At 31.4% G+C, this 21,540-nt stretch overlaps 1 protein-coding gene across 3 annotated transcripts in view; it reads right to left on the bottom strand.

Annotated features, from left to right (window-relative positions):
- Positions 1-482: 482 nt before the first annotated feature.
- Positions 483-21,540, bottom strand: part of LOC147075811 (uncharacterized) — a 56,244-nt gene continuing 35,186 nt past the window's right edge. For 2 of the 3 annotated variants that reach the window (XM_085942120.1, XM_085942118.1), the window contains exons 3-8: positions 18,860-19,057; positions 17,642-17,755; positions 9,988-10,250; positions 8,249-8,411; positions 3,000-4,653; positions 483-1,542 (exon numbers count right to left, since the gene is read on the bottom strand). In XM_085942120.1, the coding sequence (XP_085798246.1) occupies positions 3,175-4,653; positions 8,249-8,411; positions 9,988-10,250; positions 17,642-17,755; positions 18,860-19,057 (2,217 nt within the window). In that variant the 3' untranslated portion in view covers positions 483-1,542; positions 3,000-3,174. The remainder of the gene's footprint in view (positions 1,543-2,999; positions 4,654-8,248; positions 8,412-9,987; positions 10,251-17,641; positions 17,756-18,859; positions 19,058-21,540) is intronic. The other variant, XM_085942119.1, reaches the window with a different exon arrangement.

Raw genomic sequence — 21,540 nt, 5'->3', positions numbered from 1 at the left:
AAACACTACCTTATTCTTATGTCAATAAATATTATAAAGCAATCATTATTCATAAGATGTTTATCACACTTGAATGGTCAAAGACATAGCTTATAATACATATCTTTAGAATAATCTTCAAATGTGTTAATCTTGCCGATTTTTTGAATAATAAAATGCCTAATTCTTGTCAAATTTGGGATCACAGAGATTATCAATATAATTTTTTATCATGAATATTTTACAAAAATTATCTCGTAATAAATTATGCTAATAGTTTTATAAATGTGTTTAAAAATTAATAAATGTAAAAAATCTTAGCACCACTGCACAGTTATGTACCGAAATATGACTATATTATAAAACATTAGAGCGAGAGGTTTAAAAGAATACTATTTTATGTAACAAAAATACTTTATGCAGTCATCAAATGTTTAAAATAACTATAAAGGATAATAAGGCTTCAAAATTATATAAATAGATTATCTACAACGTTTAAGGAGTGTCCAGGATCATGGTTTGAAAATACAATAAAAACTCATTTTTGACCTTCGACGAGCATGTCCCCCCTTAATGAATGGTGAATTCATTCATTTCATACTTTAAAATTACCACTCATGTTTATTCTGGAAGCAATAAAATAAAGAAAACTAGGGAATATTTTATTTTTATACACAAAACACTATCATTAAAATAATACTAATGAGATTCTATGAAGAGACGTTATTTAAAATGATAATAAATATTATTGTTATATTATATATGTTGTTATTTATAATGAGATATTATCAATCCTTTTTGGTAACCATAATCTTCAGAGTTAGCATTTCTGTGTTCGCCAGAGACCTAGCAGATCATAATATCACTGTATCGGAGGTTAAATTTTCAACGGTTTAATGCACGTCGACAATATTGTGTATGCATGCACTTGGTAACACCATCTTTCACAAGTTTTATTATGTAAACGGTTCCTGAAATGATTGTGATAATCAATTTCACCATGTGGCTTCAAATATAAAGGATTAAAGAATATAAATCCTCTATAAAAACATTAAAATTCTGCTGTCCACGTAAAATGCAGCCTTAAATAAAATCTGCAAATTTTTAGATGCCAAAATAACTTTCCTGGTCACCGCAAGTAAAAAAAAAATTGGTAAGTATATATATATTTATTTAATAATAAAAAATTTCTAAAAGACTAGAAAAGGATTGTCCACATAAAATAATAACTATTAATCTCGTCTATAAAGAAGCGTGTACTTGACGTTATATTGTATTAAAGTATATCACAATTGGATTAAGGGCCTCTGCGTCCAAACAGTCAATAAATTATTATACATATTTTATCAAACTTCATTATAAAAACAGTCACATTTCTGAAGCTCTATGAACAATAATAAAAATATTGTAAATAATATGAGCTCCGAAAGCCGTTGGTCAAAGGCTTGAAGCGATTAAAACTATCCAAGAGACCTTAATGATTTTCTACATCATTATTCATGTCGTCTTCCTTTTACTAGGTTTTCTACTACGCGGAAGTGTTGCAGAATTAGCAATCAGCACCTACAAAAGAAATTCGTATACTGTTAGTAACATTTTTAATATTCCTATATATTTTTAAGTTGATGTTTAAAAAAAATAACCATGCCGAAAACAAATAAATGATTTTTTAAAATCATGAAGATTGAGAGCGAATTAACTAACAAAGTGTTTACAAGATTAACCTCTCTGTGATATTAGACATGCTCTGCATTTTTAGTCAATATTTGGAGTGTAAGCTAATTTTTGTTATATTAAATATCAGGTACCAGTTACTTCAAAGGATGACTACAAGAGAATAATGATTTTTTGTGTTATTATTAATACTTTCAATACATATTTTATATTATATTCAAAAGTTTCAGTAACATTGATGATAAAACTGAGAATTTCATATTAGATGTCGCCTGTAAATTAATGTCACACAATTTTCAGTATTTTTGATCTCCCGCCACCCATTGTCACAAAATCTTTTATCCCCTGTCTAAATTACATCACATCTTTGACCACCCTATTCGCTGAAAATGGTTGATTTTAGTGTAATGTTATGTTTACAGGTTGATTTTAGTGCACGATAGAAAATGAAAATATAATAGAATATGAATATAAAAATTCTTAAAAAAAATGGTTTGTATTTTCATAGTTTTATGACTGAAACCGAACATATTATTGATATATAACATATTAATAAGATCATTGGGAGAGCATAAAATATAATTATTATTTAAAATTTCGAGTATATTAGTGATTCTTCTCTAAAAATGATAATTGTTTGTGATGATGCGAGTGATTATTAGCCGGTTCTATGCCTTCAGCGAGTTTTCTCACTCTATGAGACCGTGATCGACAGGTCGCACATACAAATTTCACAAAATTATCTTGTCCGACTTTAAACTCAAATTACTAGCCACTGACAATTGAATTGCATAATCTAAAAAATTAAACACAGTGACATCTGTTTGAATAGGTAATTATTAAATACTAAGCCACAAATTATCGGTATTACAGGGATTTTAACAAAACTTCGCTCTACATTCAACGTATGTTCAAAATCTGCGGCCTGTCAGATACTGCCATAGTAATATCGTGAGGTATAGAAAAGGTTAAAAAATATGCAAAATAAACGAAAAAACTTCTGTTATCAGAAAAAGTACACACAGAATACAGACAATACAATGTGCTTTCAAATGAACAACTTAATCAAATCCAACTGTTTTTTATCAACTTTTTATAATAATTATAACAAAAAGCATGCAACTTTTCAAAATTCTTTTAAAATAAATCATTTTTATTATTTTAACGTGTATATAAGTATAATAATATATAAGTTATGGAAGGGTTTCAATAACTGCATTAGGCGTCTCACTAATAAATAAGTGCAAGGAAAACTAAGCGGTAATATTGTTATGCAGTGGGTACATTTTCATAATTTCAAAGTAAAAAAAAAACAAAACAAAACACAACCAATATGGGGGGTATACATAACTGACTTAATCGTGAAATATGTCTCCAATTTGTTGTTCATGAATACGGGGGATAATAGAACAGAGGCACGTTGAAATAAATATTTTATTCAATGAATCTGTTGTGAATTAATTTCTTCATCTAATAATAACCGAACACGACTTCATATATTATTTAGTATTGTGTTTGTATTCAAACATCAGTACTTCGACTCTCCGTGTACATAATTAATGACTCCGTTTTCAAGGGTATATATGTATAATCAGCACAACTTTCAACTAATCGTTCGGTTGAAACTCTCATATTCGATTCTTTTGGATTCAAATTATTTAGATTTTTTTCTGTATCAACAATAATAGATTCTTGCTTGGATAATATTATATCTTCAATTTTAACCGATTTTCCATGTTCGGTGGCAATTTCTTTGGCATCCTGGAACGGTTCATCTTCACTCTCTGATACCTTTTGGGTGTCATTATTTAAATTCAATTTACTTCCCAAGTCAACGACATCATTAATTGATGTTTTCTCTGCCAAATTCTCACTGGACACTTTAATATCAACTAAAGAACCGAAATTACTCAGAGAAGTGTCTTCGTAATTCGAAGTACTCCCGGTGGATACTTCGTCTTCGCTGTATGAATTATCATCGGAGACTGACGACTTTCCATCGTCGGTCTTCCAAAAAGCAAACCTCGACGGCAAGTTAATCAGCTTATTAATCGTCGACTCGTGTTTAATATTAGACTTTCTACCGGATCTATTTCTCGGCTTATGCCTGCGCTTAGCAGCCGGATGGGAAATAAACACATCCTTTTTCCCTGAAGTATGACCGATTTCTTTGACAATGCCTGGTTTTAAAACCAAAGTCGCTTTTATAGGGGATACTCGATCATGCGCCGCCTCTACAATATCAATATTTTCACCAGATGCTGTCTCATTTGTCTCATTTTTATCAGATTGTCCCGAAGAACTTGTATTATTAACTGGAGGTGGCGGAGGAGCATGCCTCTTATTATATTTTCCTCCTTTATTCAATTTGCTCCTAAACAGGGGAGAACTGTTTGGAGTGGTAAAAGTACTATCATTCATCGACTCGCTATCTGAACTGAAATTTGATGATGATGCACTGATACTTTTCATTTCATCGTATCCTTTAATCAGAAAAGGACCCGGAGGTGACTCATTATCAACCGAATTATCTTTTTTTTGTTCAATTTCGATACTTTTTTCAGCCGTGTCAACTTCGATTGAATTAACTCGTATTATAGGATTCTTCATAGAATCATTGGATTCTGTTTTATTATCGTTTAATATTCGAGATATATCGGAAGGATTTTCTTTGGTAATGATGTCGAAAGAATGTGTTTCTTTACCTTTTTTAGGCTCGTCAATTTTTCCCGATTCCGCTGACGAATTATTTGGCAATGTTGCTTCAAACATTTTTTTTAATTCTAAATATTTTCTATAATCGACATCTAAGCCGTTGTCTTCGTCAAGTTCCTTTTGAATGTTATCTCTCATCATAAATTTTAAATATTCTTCAAACATATTCTTGGAATACGGCAAGGAAACTGATCCATTATTTTCAGAGGAAAAATTGGAGGAATTTTGTAAAAGAAAAGAAGGAATATGTTCGTCATCCATTTCTTCAATGATAACTTCACCGTCCTTCAAACAGAAAATACATTCACACAAATCAATCACTCCGATAAAAAAATTATAATAAAATAAATAAAAGTCAAATGGAGAGGAGGTGTCACTACCTAATTATTATTATTATTTCTCAGAAGCTGAAGATTACAATAAACAATAATTATTAGGTACATATTAAAATATATGGCTGATGAATTACCTATCTACTGGAAATAGAAATAATTATTGTAATAAAAAGCATAAACAATAGATAGACAATATTAACAGTAGATGTCTAAAAAGATTCTCAGCAATTTTAAAATAAATCATTTTTACATAATATAATATTTCGATAAAAGGAATAAGCCGTTTTATTATAAAATGTTATAATATTATTGTTTATTGATAATTAAAGTTATATAGTTTTAAAATTGCATTAAAGCTAAGTAGACATAATCACTTTTCATTCTTGTGAATAGCTTTCCTTTGTGAAATGCAAATTAATACGTAATAATAGAATACATATTATGACTATCCCAAGAATAAGGTGACATTATTTCTATATACCTGGGTAGATTGTAAAGAAAATTGTTAAAAGTACTGCATTATATTGTCTGTCTCAAATTCTACTATCACACAGACGCAGTATTAGCATGTTTTTTGTTCTGAAAACCAAAACAAAAACATTCATTATGTATTGCATTTCTTTAAAAAAGCTTAACAGAGAATGAGACTTAGATGTCAATTTTATTATCAATGAGTAGGTACAAAAAATTATTACATAATACTGAATTAAAATATTACATTTATTATTTCCTTACAAACAAAAATTTCATTAAACTCACCAGTTTTCCTTCAAAATGTGAAACTACAAGGTTGTATTGTATATTGTAACATTTTTTTATGTTTTCCGAATTGGCAGCATTTTATGGCAATACACAAAAACACACCAACACTAAGCCTTCATGTATCCATAATCAATAATTTAAAAGTAGCCACTATACTCAATCCGAATTTGGATGGCAAATATCTAGAATATACATGCTGTCCTGCTTTAAAATTTCTCATACGCAGTGGTCAATATAATTTAGTGCAGTACCACGTGGTAACTACTATCAACATTTGTCAATACGATGTAACATTTAACAAGCATTAATTTTAACGGTTTATATTTTTGATTCGTAGTGTTCTTGAACTGTGTTATAATAATGATTAAGAAAAAGCAATTTAGAATTCATAGTTAAACTACATAATTGACTAATTTATGGATGTTACACACGTCAAAGATACATAGATACAATTAAAAGATATGAACAGCATGTCTAGTTTAGCTATCGACTTCTTGTACGCTCTCACTTTTCAATGCGAACGACAAAGGTCGCAATCAAAAAATGTGTGTGTCACATACAACCAGGTTTTCACCAATGGAAGAAAAACTGTAACTGACTTTCGACATCACTAATACGAACAATAACAAAAAAATTATCTTCAAATCGTTATCAAACAAGAAGCTTACATACATTCATCCAATGTTAGAAAATATTTTAATATTATTTAAAATTAATATAGATGGTAAATAAATTACCATTTGCATTCCTAAGCGGAGAACAATATGCCTGTACAATATGGAGGTGATATTAACATTTTTTTTAAATGAATAGTTGTTAACCATTTCCACACTGGATCCATGCCATCAAATACAGGTTGATAAAAAAACATGTGATTTTTGCCAGCAGCAGGGATTGAACCAGCACCCACGGCTTCAGAGACGGACACTGAAGCATCACTCCGTCAAGTGTATTATAATGAATAGCCAACCATTAATCACTTGGATACTTATAGAATTACAAGTAATGAAGAACAATCAAGTAATTACCCATATAATATACAAATCAAAGTAACATGAAACGTTCCAATTGAGAGTACGGGGAATATTATCAGCAGAAAAACACCATTGCTGACTGAACAGTAACTAAGCCATAGAGTTAAATAACTAACTAAATGATGTAAAAGAATTATTTCATGAAAATTTTATTTCATTTAACAACGTATTGCTTAAATCTTGCATATTTTTCAGTCTTGAATAAAATATAATTAATATTAAATTATTAAAAAGCGCGAGGACATCAAAACTCATTTTTTTAGGAAATCTGTGCCATCTCTGAATCAAAATTAGTACTGTTATTAACATGATTTAAAATTACAAAATATAATTGTAAATATCGGCACAGATAGTAGTCAGTATCTTAATTGATAAAGCACTCGTTTGTTTAAATTTCATCGCACTCAGTCCAAGATTTTTTCAAGGATTTTTATATGTAGGTAAAATTGGTAAAAAGGCAGTTCAGAGTTATGTATTTAACTATTTTGTACCCAGCCATACATCAAAGCATAATTTCACAAAACTTTTCAGTCTTAGAGCATGATTGATTAAATATATTATAAAATACGACAGAATCACCCTAAAAATTATACATATTATAATATATACCTATTAGAATAAAGAATTTTTTTCTCATTGGAAAAAAAAACATATTCCAAGTATGTATACTTTTACACACACAATATTTATGATGTTAACAAACTTCTTGAATATTTTACAGAATGTGCTTTTCTCCCACGATTCGCATTCACTTCATTCATCACAGCTCTCATTTGCGCGTTAAAACATTGTAAAAAAAAAAGCAGTTATAAAAATTATAAATAATCATAAGCCTATAGGATATTATTTCAATCATCAATGCGGTAGGAATTATTTCAAACAATACTTAAAACTAATTGTGGTAGACCGTGACACGTTTAAGAAGGTTGGCGGTGGTTTGGAGAAGTAAAATTCTCACTAACATTCAGCATGCACTTATAAAAGCAATAGCCCCCCCACCGCCTTACTTCTAAAATTTATCATAGTCTATTCGACATCTCTTTGTAATTTTCTCTGGGTTTTCACCGCATGTTATCAAATTGAATGGATTTTTAATTTGTCCTTTTAACACGATAACATGGTCATTTTCCATGGTAAAAGATGAAGAATATTGAGCTACTCAAATGATTTCACACACACAGTAACCTTTTTTAGTCCATGGCAACACTTAATGGTTCTGCAAAAATGACACATGAGAAATAATTATTGCATTATAAATATGACACAGAAAATTAAATAGATATATTATAGAAAATGTCAATGTTTTATGCATTAATGATTAACGCATATAATGAAGGTACCAGCTGCGTGTCTGTGATGATAGGCGAAACTGAGATTTCTAATATCAGATAACTACATATTTGTGTTTTCTTTGTCTCCAATTTTGTGTTTATGGATACATCAACTATTGTCAACAAAAAAAAATGATTCGAAACATTATAGTTAATGTAAACTCGATTGAAAAAAAGCAAAATATGTAGTGATTTATCACAAATAGAACGTATATTTAGCAGATATTAGAAACAGATGACTTTTAACTTTTAATTAGCTTTCTTGGACACGTAGAAAACCCAAATAAGACTACAAAAAGATAATAAACAGAACCGTCAAAGCCTGAAGACTTACATAATAAATTGAGAGAAATGATAGTCTAAAACTAACGATGACACAACTAACACTTTAGTAAATGTAAGAATGTCTTTTACTGACTTCGGCAGCGCCCGGCCTCTTGATGGAGGTGAAGGTGCTTCTGGTGACTTTGCTTCGTGTCCTGGTGGTTCCACCGACAGATGCAGTCCTCGTGAGAGGGTCTTGACTGCTCATATTCTCCGGAATATACGCCGTACTGATATCTTCCGAAGACCTTATATGTCTGAAATAATTTTACTTTGCTTTAATTACAATCAGTGTAGTGTGAATGATGAATTAATTTCGGTTATCCAGTAACGTAATGTAGATACTATTGTTTAATATTTCAGCCTGAAAGTATAAAATACTTCAGTGTGCATGCTAACATGCACACAAATGGAGAATGTCGCAGCTAAAATTTCACAAAACTGTATCAGCCTCAGAATGTAAGAGCATTAAAGACTGCTGGATAATTAGAGATGAGTCAAGCAGGATAGGATTGGCTACGTACTTATACTGGGTATAAATGAGAACTATGCCATTCTGGGCAGTGTTGGTTGACCTGTGTGCTTCCTGATAACTATGTATAATTGTATTGTCAATATTGTCATTGCTTTTGTATGTTTTACGTTCTCTTTTTATATTTTCATTTTTATCGCTTTTATTACTTTTTTCTTCTTCTTTATAATAATGTTTCATGATATGTAGTGAACGACTTAAACATATAATTTGTAATGTCCACAATATGTTAATAATTGAACAAAATAAATTGAATTAAAATTGAATCAGCGAAATGAATGTTCGTTGAGAACCCAGAAAGAAGCAAGCTACATAGTCAGACGACCATGGATGTGCTAGGAGGTGGGGGTGAAGAGCAAAACAAAAGCTTTTCTCAACGTCGAAGACTGGATAGGTGCTCCAGAGGATCACGCCGACAGGAAGAAGTCGGCGGACAAGGCCAAAGCTCGAATTGAGCTTAGCACCATCAAAAGAAGAAAAAATTAATGTTCAAAAACCCTTCAATGTACATTTTAAAACTTTCTTTCTGATTCTGTGAAAGTTATGTTACACTGTTTAGCTCATGTTTGAATGCTTTACAAGGCACAAAGGGCATTATGAGATAATCTTGAGAAGTAATATCATTAGATTTAGGTGCTTACAATTCCATTTTTATCATGATTTTCATACATATTTTGCGAAAGGGTTTGGAATATAGGTATATGGATTCATATTGACAATTAAAAGGCAAACCACACTTTCTTCATTATTAGCTCTGACGCTGTCAAATCAACACATCAAATTTGTCTCCTACACATCATATGATTTTAATTTCAGATTACATTGAAAAGTCAGTTTTTGCCCTTCTGAAAAGTGTGGTTTTACCTACAGTCGATATAAACACATTGTATTACAGTACTTGCGCATCTATTCTATACACAAGGCTATCGAGGGTAGTTTGTCCTATTTATGTATTGACGAGGTTAATTGTTACAATAAGTTAACCGTATGAACTGTCAAAAAGTGCAAGACAGCACCTCTCTTGGCTGCCTTAACTTTTAGAGCGAGATAAATAGTTTTGATAGTTTAGACGGCTAACTTATTGTAACAATAATTATAATACCTCAATACACAAATATGATAAACTACTCTCGATAGCAGCCATGTGTATAGAATAGATGCGTTGATGGTGATTCCAAAATATTTTTAATTAATGTAGTGTATTGATAAACATAGAAAATCAAAAGTAACTTAATTTTTCAGCTTTGTTTTCATATATTTCCAGTTTCATTATACATATTTCAAAGAATTCAATAACTCACCCTAAATTCAGATTATCCCTTCTCCCTCCGTGACTAAGATTAGTGTCCACTTCAGGGAAGAACATATCTACTCTAGACCCTCCAACAGATCGGGGACTGCGACCCCGTGTAGAGACGGTCCTCCTCAACAGTCGAGAGTCCATCACCACATCTCCCGCCTCGTCTTCCTCCTGCTGACTCCTTCCGTCCGTATGGTCATCTGCCACCGTCAAGTCTGACAGACTATAACTCTTTCTTAACTGCTGGACTAGGCCACCTCCGCCCTAAAATCATATCAAAACATTGATATTTAGGCGAGATGTTCTTTAAAATTATGTTCAGATATGTATCAAAGTAATATAATAGGTAACTAAACCTATTATTTTTATTAAAATTAATTAATTAAATCATTAATTAAAATAGGTAAAGTAATAAAATAGACAACGCACATTTATAGGGCAGTTGTACACCACTATGCAATTGATTTTTAACACTTCGGAAGGGGTTTGAGAGTAAAACATGTCCTCTCTCACCGCGAAAAGAAAGAATTGCATCAATTACATTTTAAATATTACATTTACTAACACAGTTTTATCTGACAGCTATCGTTCATCTGATTAGGTAGAAAATAAGACAAGGCTTCGTGTTGACACACTACTCGAGTGCCTTCTTTTACAAAGTCAGATCAAGCGTGAAGTAACACAAATGGCACGAAATTTTTAATTTATAAAAATTAGCCAGGCAAGTTTAAGTCAAATTATCATGATGGTGACAGTACCTACACTCATGTTACGGATAATTATGCAGTTGGGAATAAGGTTGACATACGAGTAGACTAAATAGACATTTACTACATCTAAGTGCGTTAAGATTAATGATTTCATGCATCACTTACCTGACTTTTGTTATGGATTCTTCTAGTCTAATGGACAGGTTTCTTCTAGTTGGTTAAAACATGTTTAGTACAGTCAGCTGCCACATCGGTATTTATGGGTTTAATGTGTTTTTAATATGGTTGTTTTTGTTTAATCTGCTTTCAGCACCATAATCAAGCTCAAGAAAGTTAAACATTAGTTGCACAATTTTAAAAACGCCTTTTGAGTACGAGGACATTTAAATATGTAGAGGATAATTTAAAAATGAAGATATGAATTAGGGTCCGATGCATAGTCATGCAATGTGTTACGCTGTACTTTGAATGTGAATTATTATGAATTGTTACTTAAGATGAGTTCCCATTGCAAGTAACGCATAAAGCACAAAACCATGTATTTACATAAGTATGACTATGCATTGGGCCCTTTAATACTAAGGACAATAATTCTGTTGGTAAAACTACATAGCAATAGATAGCTTTTTCTGCTGAACCTTTGAGTAAAAGTAGGTAAAACATCAGTTGAAAATTTATGTAAAATACTACTTAAATATAATAAAACTAGTTTCACATTGAGTATAAATTGACTTATGTTGTTTTACCCATTCCAATTCACTAAATGTAGGTATGTATGTAATAAATTTCATTGTATTTACGTGCAATTGCATTTAACCAATTAAAAGTGACTTGTTTTGAAAAAGTGCTCCCGTGTGAAATTGCTATTTTTGGATTGCATAGTTCTCTAATAACACCACAAAATTTGTCTGGACCTGAGAGATAAGATCAGGTAATTCCAAAATGCAAAAATGCAATTGAAATGCATTTACTAATACTTTTCTACGATTCATATCTTGATCATACATAAAAAAAAAACAAATATTCCATATTGAAAACTGATAAAAGTTTTATTTATAATTCACTTTCTACGGTTCAGACTTAGAGAATGTGGCAAACTATTTATCAATAATCATTTGTATTAGTTACAAGGTTTTGCTTTACTGATATAACAATGTTTTGATTAATTAATTAATTGAAGCTTCTTCTAATACAAGGATTTCAATACAATATCGACTATCTCCTGAAACAGATAATGTAACTACCATCAAAAAGAATGTACAAAACATGTCAAACCATTGACTATAATATTATCCAGTATAAGAATGCATGAGCTTCAAGCATGTGCGACATAAATAATAAAATAAGGAATTAAATGTGCTAGGAGAGGAAATGAAGTTTATTAATAGAAACAATAATTTTCAAACATTCGTTTATGTATCGACAATGGTAATGACATTAAAATAACAATGTACTATAGAGCAATTAATATATTTTAAACAAACATTTTCAGTAATAATAACTACTTTAGATACCTATATAGAAGTGGTGAAGAAGACACATCACTAATAATAATTATTTCATGGTTATTTTTTAAAATAAGTGTCCGTTGCTTCTTGACCACCTAGTGGATAATTATCAAAGCTGATCCCAAATGTAAATTCATAGCATACGGGACTTCCAAATATGCACTCTTCTCCACTGCTATATAGAAATGTATCAAACATTTTATGTATCCATTGGTATTATTTTTAATATCATTTAACTTTCGACAGCCTGTTTAGTTGCACTGCACTATGCATCAATGGATAAAGCAACATGTTATATAAAAAAAACTACTAATTAGTATATTTTATAATATTATAACGTCAACATCTTTGCATAATGCTGTCCAATATAACCTTAATATTACACGAATAATAAATATTATTAATATAAACTATTGAGCTGCACATAATTAAACACATAGTGAATTAATTGTCCATTAATAAGTAATTATTATTGAGCTATACATATCCAATATCTGTTAACTCCACATACCTCTTTTTTTAATATCCCAATCAACTCTACAATCAACATTAAAATAATTCTATTACATTATAAAATAGTTGGGAGTTTTGAGATTTTCAAATAAGGCTAATTTAACTAAATAAATGTCTACCACTCAGGAGATAACAGATATTGAACATACATTTCTTGGGCGTATTACAATCTCTGTATTGGAATAATAATAATCAAATGTTAAAAACATAAAATTAGTCACAGTCTTTTACTTCATGTGTTCCAAAAGAATGAAAAATAGATCACCGATCCTAGGATTTTATGAAATTTAGGTAACTTGGGTATGATTTTGGGTTAATAATTATTATTGATGGAATTGTAGCAATTATAACGCTAAAAATATTGACAAGCACCCTTTCTTTCATATTCGAGATGGGCAAATGAGATCTAAATGACAAACAAAACTTAAAAACTACAAATAACACAATTAACTATATTATTTTTTAATGTTAAACAAAAAAACTCGACCATATAAACGGCGTGAATATATTGATACTTCAAAAATCATCAATGCTCAAATAAAAGTTTTGTAAATTGAAACGGTGAATACAGTTCCACAAGCACAATCAAAAAGGAATGAATAATTTGCAAGCATTTGCAATAATTGTCCGTGGTTGATGAATGTTTGGTGATAGGTAAGTAATAGGTATGTAAGGTGATGAAAATTTATGTATCGAGAAGAGTGTGTTGCCATTATTTAAAGTCTATCTATATTAACTAATATACTTATTTTGCAATTTTTGTGTTATATCAATTTAAAAAAAAATTAATAATTGATGGGATATCGTATTTTTTAAAAAACAATACTTCCGATATCTGAAAGCGACGTTGCCTTGATAACCGCTATTTTGCATATACCTCACTCTACTTTCTTCTATGCATAGTGATATTAACTCATTTAGTGCTAACACCGCAACTGGCGCATTTGGAGTACTTGGCCATTAGATATAATTAATCTGTTATTTAAATGTGGTAATTAAAAGGTAATTAAAGGTTCAGCAGTGATTGTACATACTTAGTTTTACGTAACATAATCAGGTTGTAATTCATCATTTAACTACAACTAAGACTGTATAAATTGAAACAAAACATTATTTGAATGCATCGTTTAAAAAAATGAGTTATCAATATATCACGGCCATACACGGATATATATTGTCATTTAATTAACGAAACTATTCATAATTTTCTATTAACTATCTTCACGCAGATTAAATGATCCATAATGTCATGAAATTCACCAAAAACATTAAATAAATTAAAAAAACTATTTATCCCCTACAAGCAATCCAAAGTCAGAGAAGTATTCTCACAGTAATTGCAGGTGAACTTTTCCAATAGTATTTTTATGACATTGTGTTATTGATATTATGCCTAACTTGTGACATGCGTAATCTATGATTATATCGGATTACTAATATATTTTTAAAAAACATAAAAAACTGCTGTATCTAAATTAGATAAAGTGATATGATACTAGATAGGCACTTTTGAAGAGCCTAATAATGGTACAATAAAAATGTGGAATTATCAGAATGTATAAAAATTATATAATATTATTATTTATTATTAAATAACTTCCAATAAATGCACTGTCAGGAATTTTATGCAAAAAAACATTAACATTAATTTTCACAGAAATATTAAGAATTTAACTACAAATTAAAAAAAAACTGATTAAAAGTCAAAAAGTTTACATTGATTAAAAAATAATTGAAACAGAGAGACAGCAGAATAGAAAATAATGCCCACATAATGTAATAATTATTATAGATTAAAATATTACATAAGATTAAATCAACTGACTTAGTTAATAACATGTAAGGCACGCAAAGTGGTGTACATATACATGCATAATTTTACTATAAAATTCACGGAATAAGAAGTTTATAACATCACAGTCCTGATTCAACAAACGCATGTTAAAGATTGATTTTCTCTGCTCTGGGTGTGGTATTCTTTTATACTGATATTTTGAAAGGTATATTTGAGCGCCGCATTAAAAAAAAATGAATGCTGCCAAAGTGTTAAAACATCTGACGTCTGATTTAAAACAAGCATTCTTTGAGTTGCTTTAATTTATTTAATTGTCCCTCTATGATTTTTATAACTGCAAACAAATATTTTTTTTTTCAAATGATTAGACACTATAAAACTATCCTTAAAATAGCTATGTAGTGAACTAACATTTAACTTACATCATTAGAAATTAAAACTATTTAACTCACTCTATGAGGTGTCAAAATGAACTATTACCAGATTTTCAACCGAGAGTATAAACATTTCATTGGGAACTGGGTGGTAATACTGCGTTATGACGATACAATCGTTTCTTTCTCCAATATGACACGACAACGTGCACTATATTTCACATTGTCTTTATTTTCTCTAAACGTCAAGCACAACTCTTCAAATATATAAAAAACGCAGGTATTGATATATTTTTCGGTTAGATTGTTATTCTGACGATACGTCTCTCTTTATCTGAGTCTTAGTCTTTTTTTCCATAGCCGTCTGCTTTCTTGTCTTCCTGCTATTACTCCTGGACCGCTTGGGAGCGGCGACGGCTTTCACCTTTCTCTGTCTTCTCACCGGAGAAATATCACTGGACGGTATGCTCACATCGGGATCATACACGAGATTCGCGATCGGATCTCTCTCCATGATCACATCGTCGTCGCGTGTCAAATCTACTTCGTCTGGAGAATAGAGATGGTTTCCGTCACCGTGGGCGGACCTGTACAGGCTTTGCTCCATAATTTGAACATCTCTCCGGTTGGATACGGACGAAAGAGGCTGCCTGGCCGAAGGGGTTGGAGAATCCACTACACTCTGTTGTGCACCAAAATTCTGCTTTCCGTGATGAATTCAGGATACATGTTTTTGGATAACAGGTAGTGGTTTGGACAGAGGTGCGGGAGAGAAATTAAAAAAAGCAAATGTTAATAAAACAAAAAGGATCAATGGTAACACCAATGAAAGCACATTTATCTGTCGATGAAATCTAACATGATTTATATTATTCTATACCAGTAGAGTTTACCTCATTTTACAAACATGGATTTTAATTAATAACAACTCTATGAAGAAGGTTAGTTTTTTAAACAAATGTTTATTTCATAATATATTCTTTGATGTTTTTATTGATCTCATCTTAATGAATAATATTTATTACACTTAGACTCAAACGATCAGATTATAGAAGGTTCAAGCCTCATTCATCAGTCAGTTATTGTAAATATTAAAATATGTCATTATAATGATAAAATCGACTTCAATTTTCCAGCTGTTTGCAAATATTAATGATGAATGGTTGCCATGTTAGATTTCACGCTGATTATCGTCCAGTGCTTCTCAACAGTATAGCCATGATAGTAAATCGTATTAAAATAAAATTGACAAATGAGAGTGCTAAATCGTCACTGCCTCAATAATACAAGGTTATATGTTATGGCTGTGGTCCAGACGCGTGTAATGTAACGCAAATTGTATGGATGGCACACGATCTCGACGCGAATCCTGTTGTTGTTCGAGTTCTCGAGCACCGCGAGCGCCATTGTGTTCGTGTTAAAAATCAACAACCGATGGATCAGCGCGAACATCGCTACGAGCATTACATGTAAGGATCATAGCTACGTCCATACGATAAATTCGCGTTACATTACACGCGTCTGGACCCGCCATTACTGTTTAGTATTAATAAGAAAGAAACTGTTTAAATAATTCACTTCTTCAAAGCTATTGTACAAAAGTTACATATAACTAATACAATAAGATATTGTTTGAGTAGGTACCTACACAAATACAATAAAAAAAATATTAAAATGTTACATAAAACCTCGTAATATTGAAACAGTAAAGTGTTAAAACGTGACATGAATCGAAACATATAACCAACCATTGCACCTTTTGCCAGTTAAAAATGTGCTTATTAAATTATTGTAACACGCAAAGTGAACAAAAAAATATTTAAATATAAATATTATATTAAGATGGATAATTAATTTGTTGCAAAGACACTGTGACATTCAAACGTGAATCAATCGTAATATACTTTGGCAGCGAAAGGATATTCATGCTCTCAAAATTATATTATGCAATGGTGAGTTATGCTTTTATAATTAGATAATTATGTCTAATTATAATGTTAAACATTATCGGATGGCTGATTTAACATAAATTATCCTTTATCTGCCGAAACATGCACTAGGTAGTTGTCCTATTCAAAAATTATTAAATTTAATTGGTTTCATTTTGTTTGGCATTCATAGCCAAAAGCCACACATAAAAACATATTGTAGCAGCAAATAATATGAACTAACTTTAAAAAGATGTAACCTAAAAACTAATATAAGAATGTGGAAAATTTTACTACAGCGCAGGCAACATTAATGTGTAAAAATTTAAAATACTCGATAATATAAGTTATCGGACCCTACACTACTATTTTATGTAATGAAACATTATCATTTTATATCATAATATAAGTACTTAAAATGTCCTCCATTTCCTGATATTTTCTGTAAAATGTCATTTATAATTTATATAGTCAGTGAATTTCAGAGAGTTAATAATTTTTAATATTCATTATTTATTAATATGGTGGTAAATTAAAAAGAAATATTTAATTACAGAACAAGTAGATGAAAATAACACATTTGTTTTAAGCAAATGCTTCTAATTGTAGTGTGAAAGCATTTAATGAAAAAACATCAGATAATTATTTTTATTTACTTGCTCCATTAGCATAGGTGTCCACATGAGATCTTTAAGCTAAGCATGGCTTGACTCGGCTAAACAATGATGGCCTTTCATCCACCGCATTGCATACCACCGCTAGTCAGGAAGCAATATTCGGCGTGGTGATGAAGCACAATGCAAATTGTTACGATTCAGAAGACAAACCTTGATTGCCGTCTGCATGATGACATTCGTCGCGTAGTTGACACCCTTCGTTCCCAGATTGAGGACGGTGTGGTAGCCCTGGTCCTTGGCTTTCGAGATGTACTCGTCTATTTCCTGGAAATTATAACATAAACAATAAATAAAATGTGAAAATCATTTAAAGATCATACCCTTCTAATTAATGTAATAGGCGGCAGATTATCTAATAAATTATCTCAAGGCATAATTCACGGCTCTCAATAATTAGAAATTGAAGACAAAAATTATTTAATATTGAGAAATAAGAGTCTTTTAGGGGATGCCCCGCGCACCCTATGCCCAATGTGTGCAGCCATGCCAGGAGGCAGCTTCGGACTGATTTTACAGACTTGCATTTTGAATTAAATATTCTTAATATTCTTATTATTGCCATTTCAAATGGGTTGTTAACTAGAAGTATCAGTACAATTTTTTTTTTATTGGCTTTACCATCCGATGTGGATGTTGGCCTCCCCATCGGATTTTTTTGCGAGAAATGTATGTTAACCAGTTGCTCAACCTATTAGGTCCATGCTATGGGTCCAGACATTGAAAAAACAACATGCGAATTTTTTAGACACAGGATTCAAACGCTAAACAATCCACTAAGTTGTAACCCGACACATTACCAATCGGCCACCGCATGTGAAATCCAAAAATAATATATGTTAATACAAAAATCAGTACTTTTTCTACAAAACATATGCACATTTAGGTACGTAATCCATCCTATATTACACAGAGGTGTTATTATTATTTTATCAAAACGATTTTATCAATTGACACTTTATTTGATATATTGTATATGTGATGCCAGTCTGAATATAAACAAACATTGAATTATGGAAATAGATGACAAGATGTTTGATAATTTCCACTTATTAATTAGGTACACGCTGGCTCTTATTTTACTGAGACTGAGGTAAATATCCGATTGGCTATTGGTATCCCAAGTAACCTTAGTCTATGCAGACGTAAAATGTCTCAGAGTGTAAAGTCAGCTTTTTGTTATCAGTCAGTGCATTTTAAATCACATTCCAGAGCACCAAGGTGCATGTATAATTATTACAACCCTGTGAGATATTTTGTTCCCTGTGTTCGAACAAGCGTATTTCACTATCCTGAAGAAGATAAAATTAGGCCGATGACAAACGTAAATAAATAATTCAAAATTAAAAAGATTTATACAAGATAAATTACCTGTTCTCTCCTGCATAGTGCTGGATGCACAAACTTCCTGTACAAAATGGAGGATCCCTTAGTGGCCGGCGATAGCAGCCACAGCACCAATATGATCTTCACCTCATAATAGAATGGGAACCAGCTGAAGAAGACATCTGTGACGGTTTCCGCGCATGTGAAGAGAGCAAATACTATCCAGTACATCATCCATTTCACCTAAAATAAATTCAGGAAATTATACAATGCAGCTCTATGTAATATCTGTTTATCTACTTTCTAGTTGTATTGTTGAATGCAAGATATTCAGAATATCTGTTCCAGCAACTCTATTCCGACTAGTTAACTCCGTAACATATTTTCGTTATTTTCATCGATCTGAAATAACTTTCACATCAATTCTTTATACAAGGCGGTTATCTAATATGCAAGTTAACCCTGACACCTTCTGCGCGTGCGCAATGCTAGATGCTGAATCAGTACTTACTACTGATACCTATATCTTATGTCATTTTGATGTTTGGTTGAGCTAAAATAGGTGTTGATGAACCGGAATTATATATAGGTATGCTATACTGTGGTAAACAATTTTTATTGTAATACATTATGAATTTAATATCTTGTTTGCTTCATATATATTACAATGTATACCTAATGGTCCAGTGCATAAGGTACTGGACTCTCACCCACGGGTTCAGAATTCGATTACCGATGAGGTCACAATATATTTGTGGTTTTCTCAAAGCCTGGGTGTGTACATATTGTGATCGTTTCACTTATTATTACACTACTATTTCACTACACCACCGTCATTGGGCCCCATGGGCTGTTGTAGTGATACAAAAAATATAATATATGTATTTACATATATATTTTTAATTTAGTTTAAGTAGGTACCTATCTATCTTTAAAAAAATTTCTCATAATATTGTAAAGCTAGTGTCGTGATAAGAGTAACAATTTTTCAAATCTCCGCAACTCAAATGATAATTGTCGTCATCAATCACGCTCTATCCAGTTAGGGCGGTTGCGGGGCTGTCATTAAAAACGTTACGTTACGTGTGGAATAGAGCCTCAGTCAATATGTTATTTTCTATACCTGTTGGTTATTTGCTATTCACTCAACCTTTATTCTGGAAGTTGGAAGCCGAAGGGAAATCACAAACAGCAACAGCCTGTGAAATATCATCAGCCAGCGGACTACAACCATATCATATGGATACCATAAATGCTAGTGTGAATTCCAGCAAAATGACATCCGACAAATTCGATGTGCTGCATTCGAGACAAGTTTGTTTGTGCGATCCGGCTAATAACAAATCTCCACAAATAACACTGCCACATGGGTAATATTCTCGATTTTATTAGGGAACAGAAGGACCCATCGGGTAAAAACATCGTTTAAAAAAAAAAAAAAATATTATGTCACAATGAAAATACGTACTTAATCAATTTCATAATACGGCAACAATTACTTATAATTCACGATGCCATTTATAATTTCTGTCCACTTCTGAATACATTTAATTGACAGATTGCAAATAGAAGACAAGACCAGTTTATGAGTGGGGTGCGAATTTGCATTTTGCAAAGGAGTTTTCAATGTAACATCAACATGCGGAGATGTACATAGTACACATTTAGTGTATTTTCAATCAACTGCATATCACTATTATTCACTGGGTAAGTTCAATGTATAGTGCACAATGGTGCAGTGATTATTTTGCAATGGCTCTATTCTATTCATTATGGAAATAGCATGAATAACATTTTATATTCTACAATCTAATAGATGTTTACCATGTCTAGCTAAATGTGGAATCGCAAGCAACAATTTTTCCAGTGAAACTTACATACCTAACTGAGACTAATACTACATATCGATGGTTTAGTGCAAATATATTATAAATAGTTTTACATGTTGTGAGAAAATCGAATTTTACGATTATGAGCATGAGAAATGGACATTATTATTATGTATTTGAAAGATAAGACACAATATCTTCTCAAATATCCTATCCAATGCGAGGCAGAGGAACGTTTTGTGTATGTTTACTCAATTTCGACAAAAACTTGACATACAATATCTTTGCACTTTGACGAATAGATTAAGGCTATACTTCAGCTGGGGCACGGTCTAAAACGATCGTGACTACGCGACGCGAAGATTGTGCAAATGACGCGTGCAGAACAAAACATAATTTGTCATAAAAAGTCTACATGCGTCCATTTAATGTGATGTTTATTGTTCTATTACTAATAATATATTCATTGACATGTTTTATTTTTCAAGTAAATAGGTAACGTTATCTTTACACGATTTAAGAATTAATTCTCCCGTCGCCATCACAATACAAATTGACGTGTTCACAGCTCGACTTTCGCTCTCCGATTGCTAGCCAGTCCGAAATTTCGTCGCACCTATAGTTGAAAATTATTTGCCGTTTCACTGAAGTACCGTCTTAATAAACCAATTCTTTTAGTCAACGAATAATTCACAAGATTTGAGAATATAAGATTGAATATAACGACGCCCGACGAGATTTGAACCTGTAATCACGTTATTCGCGCCAATGTGCTTTATCAATTAGGGAAATTTATTTTAAAAACAAAATTATTACTTAATTGAATCTAATAACATTGCATCATTAGATACTGTCTACAATGTTCCACGGACAACGCTTTGATGTCAATGTTATACG

This window comes from Rhyacophila brunnea, unplaced genomic scaffold (genome assembly GCF_057557595.1).
Source record: "Rhyacophila brunnea isolate RB1 unplaced genomic scaffold, BYU_Rbru_1.0 scaffold_14, whole genome shotgun sequence".
Lineage (NCBI taxonomy): Eukaryota > Metazoa > Arthropoda > Insecta > Trichoptera > Rhyacophilidae > Rhyacophila > Rhyacophila brunnea.
The sequence above is the reverse complement of the archived record's forward strand: the minus strand, read 5'-3'. Positions and strand labels throughout refer to the sequence as shown.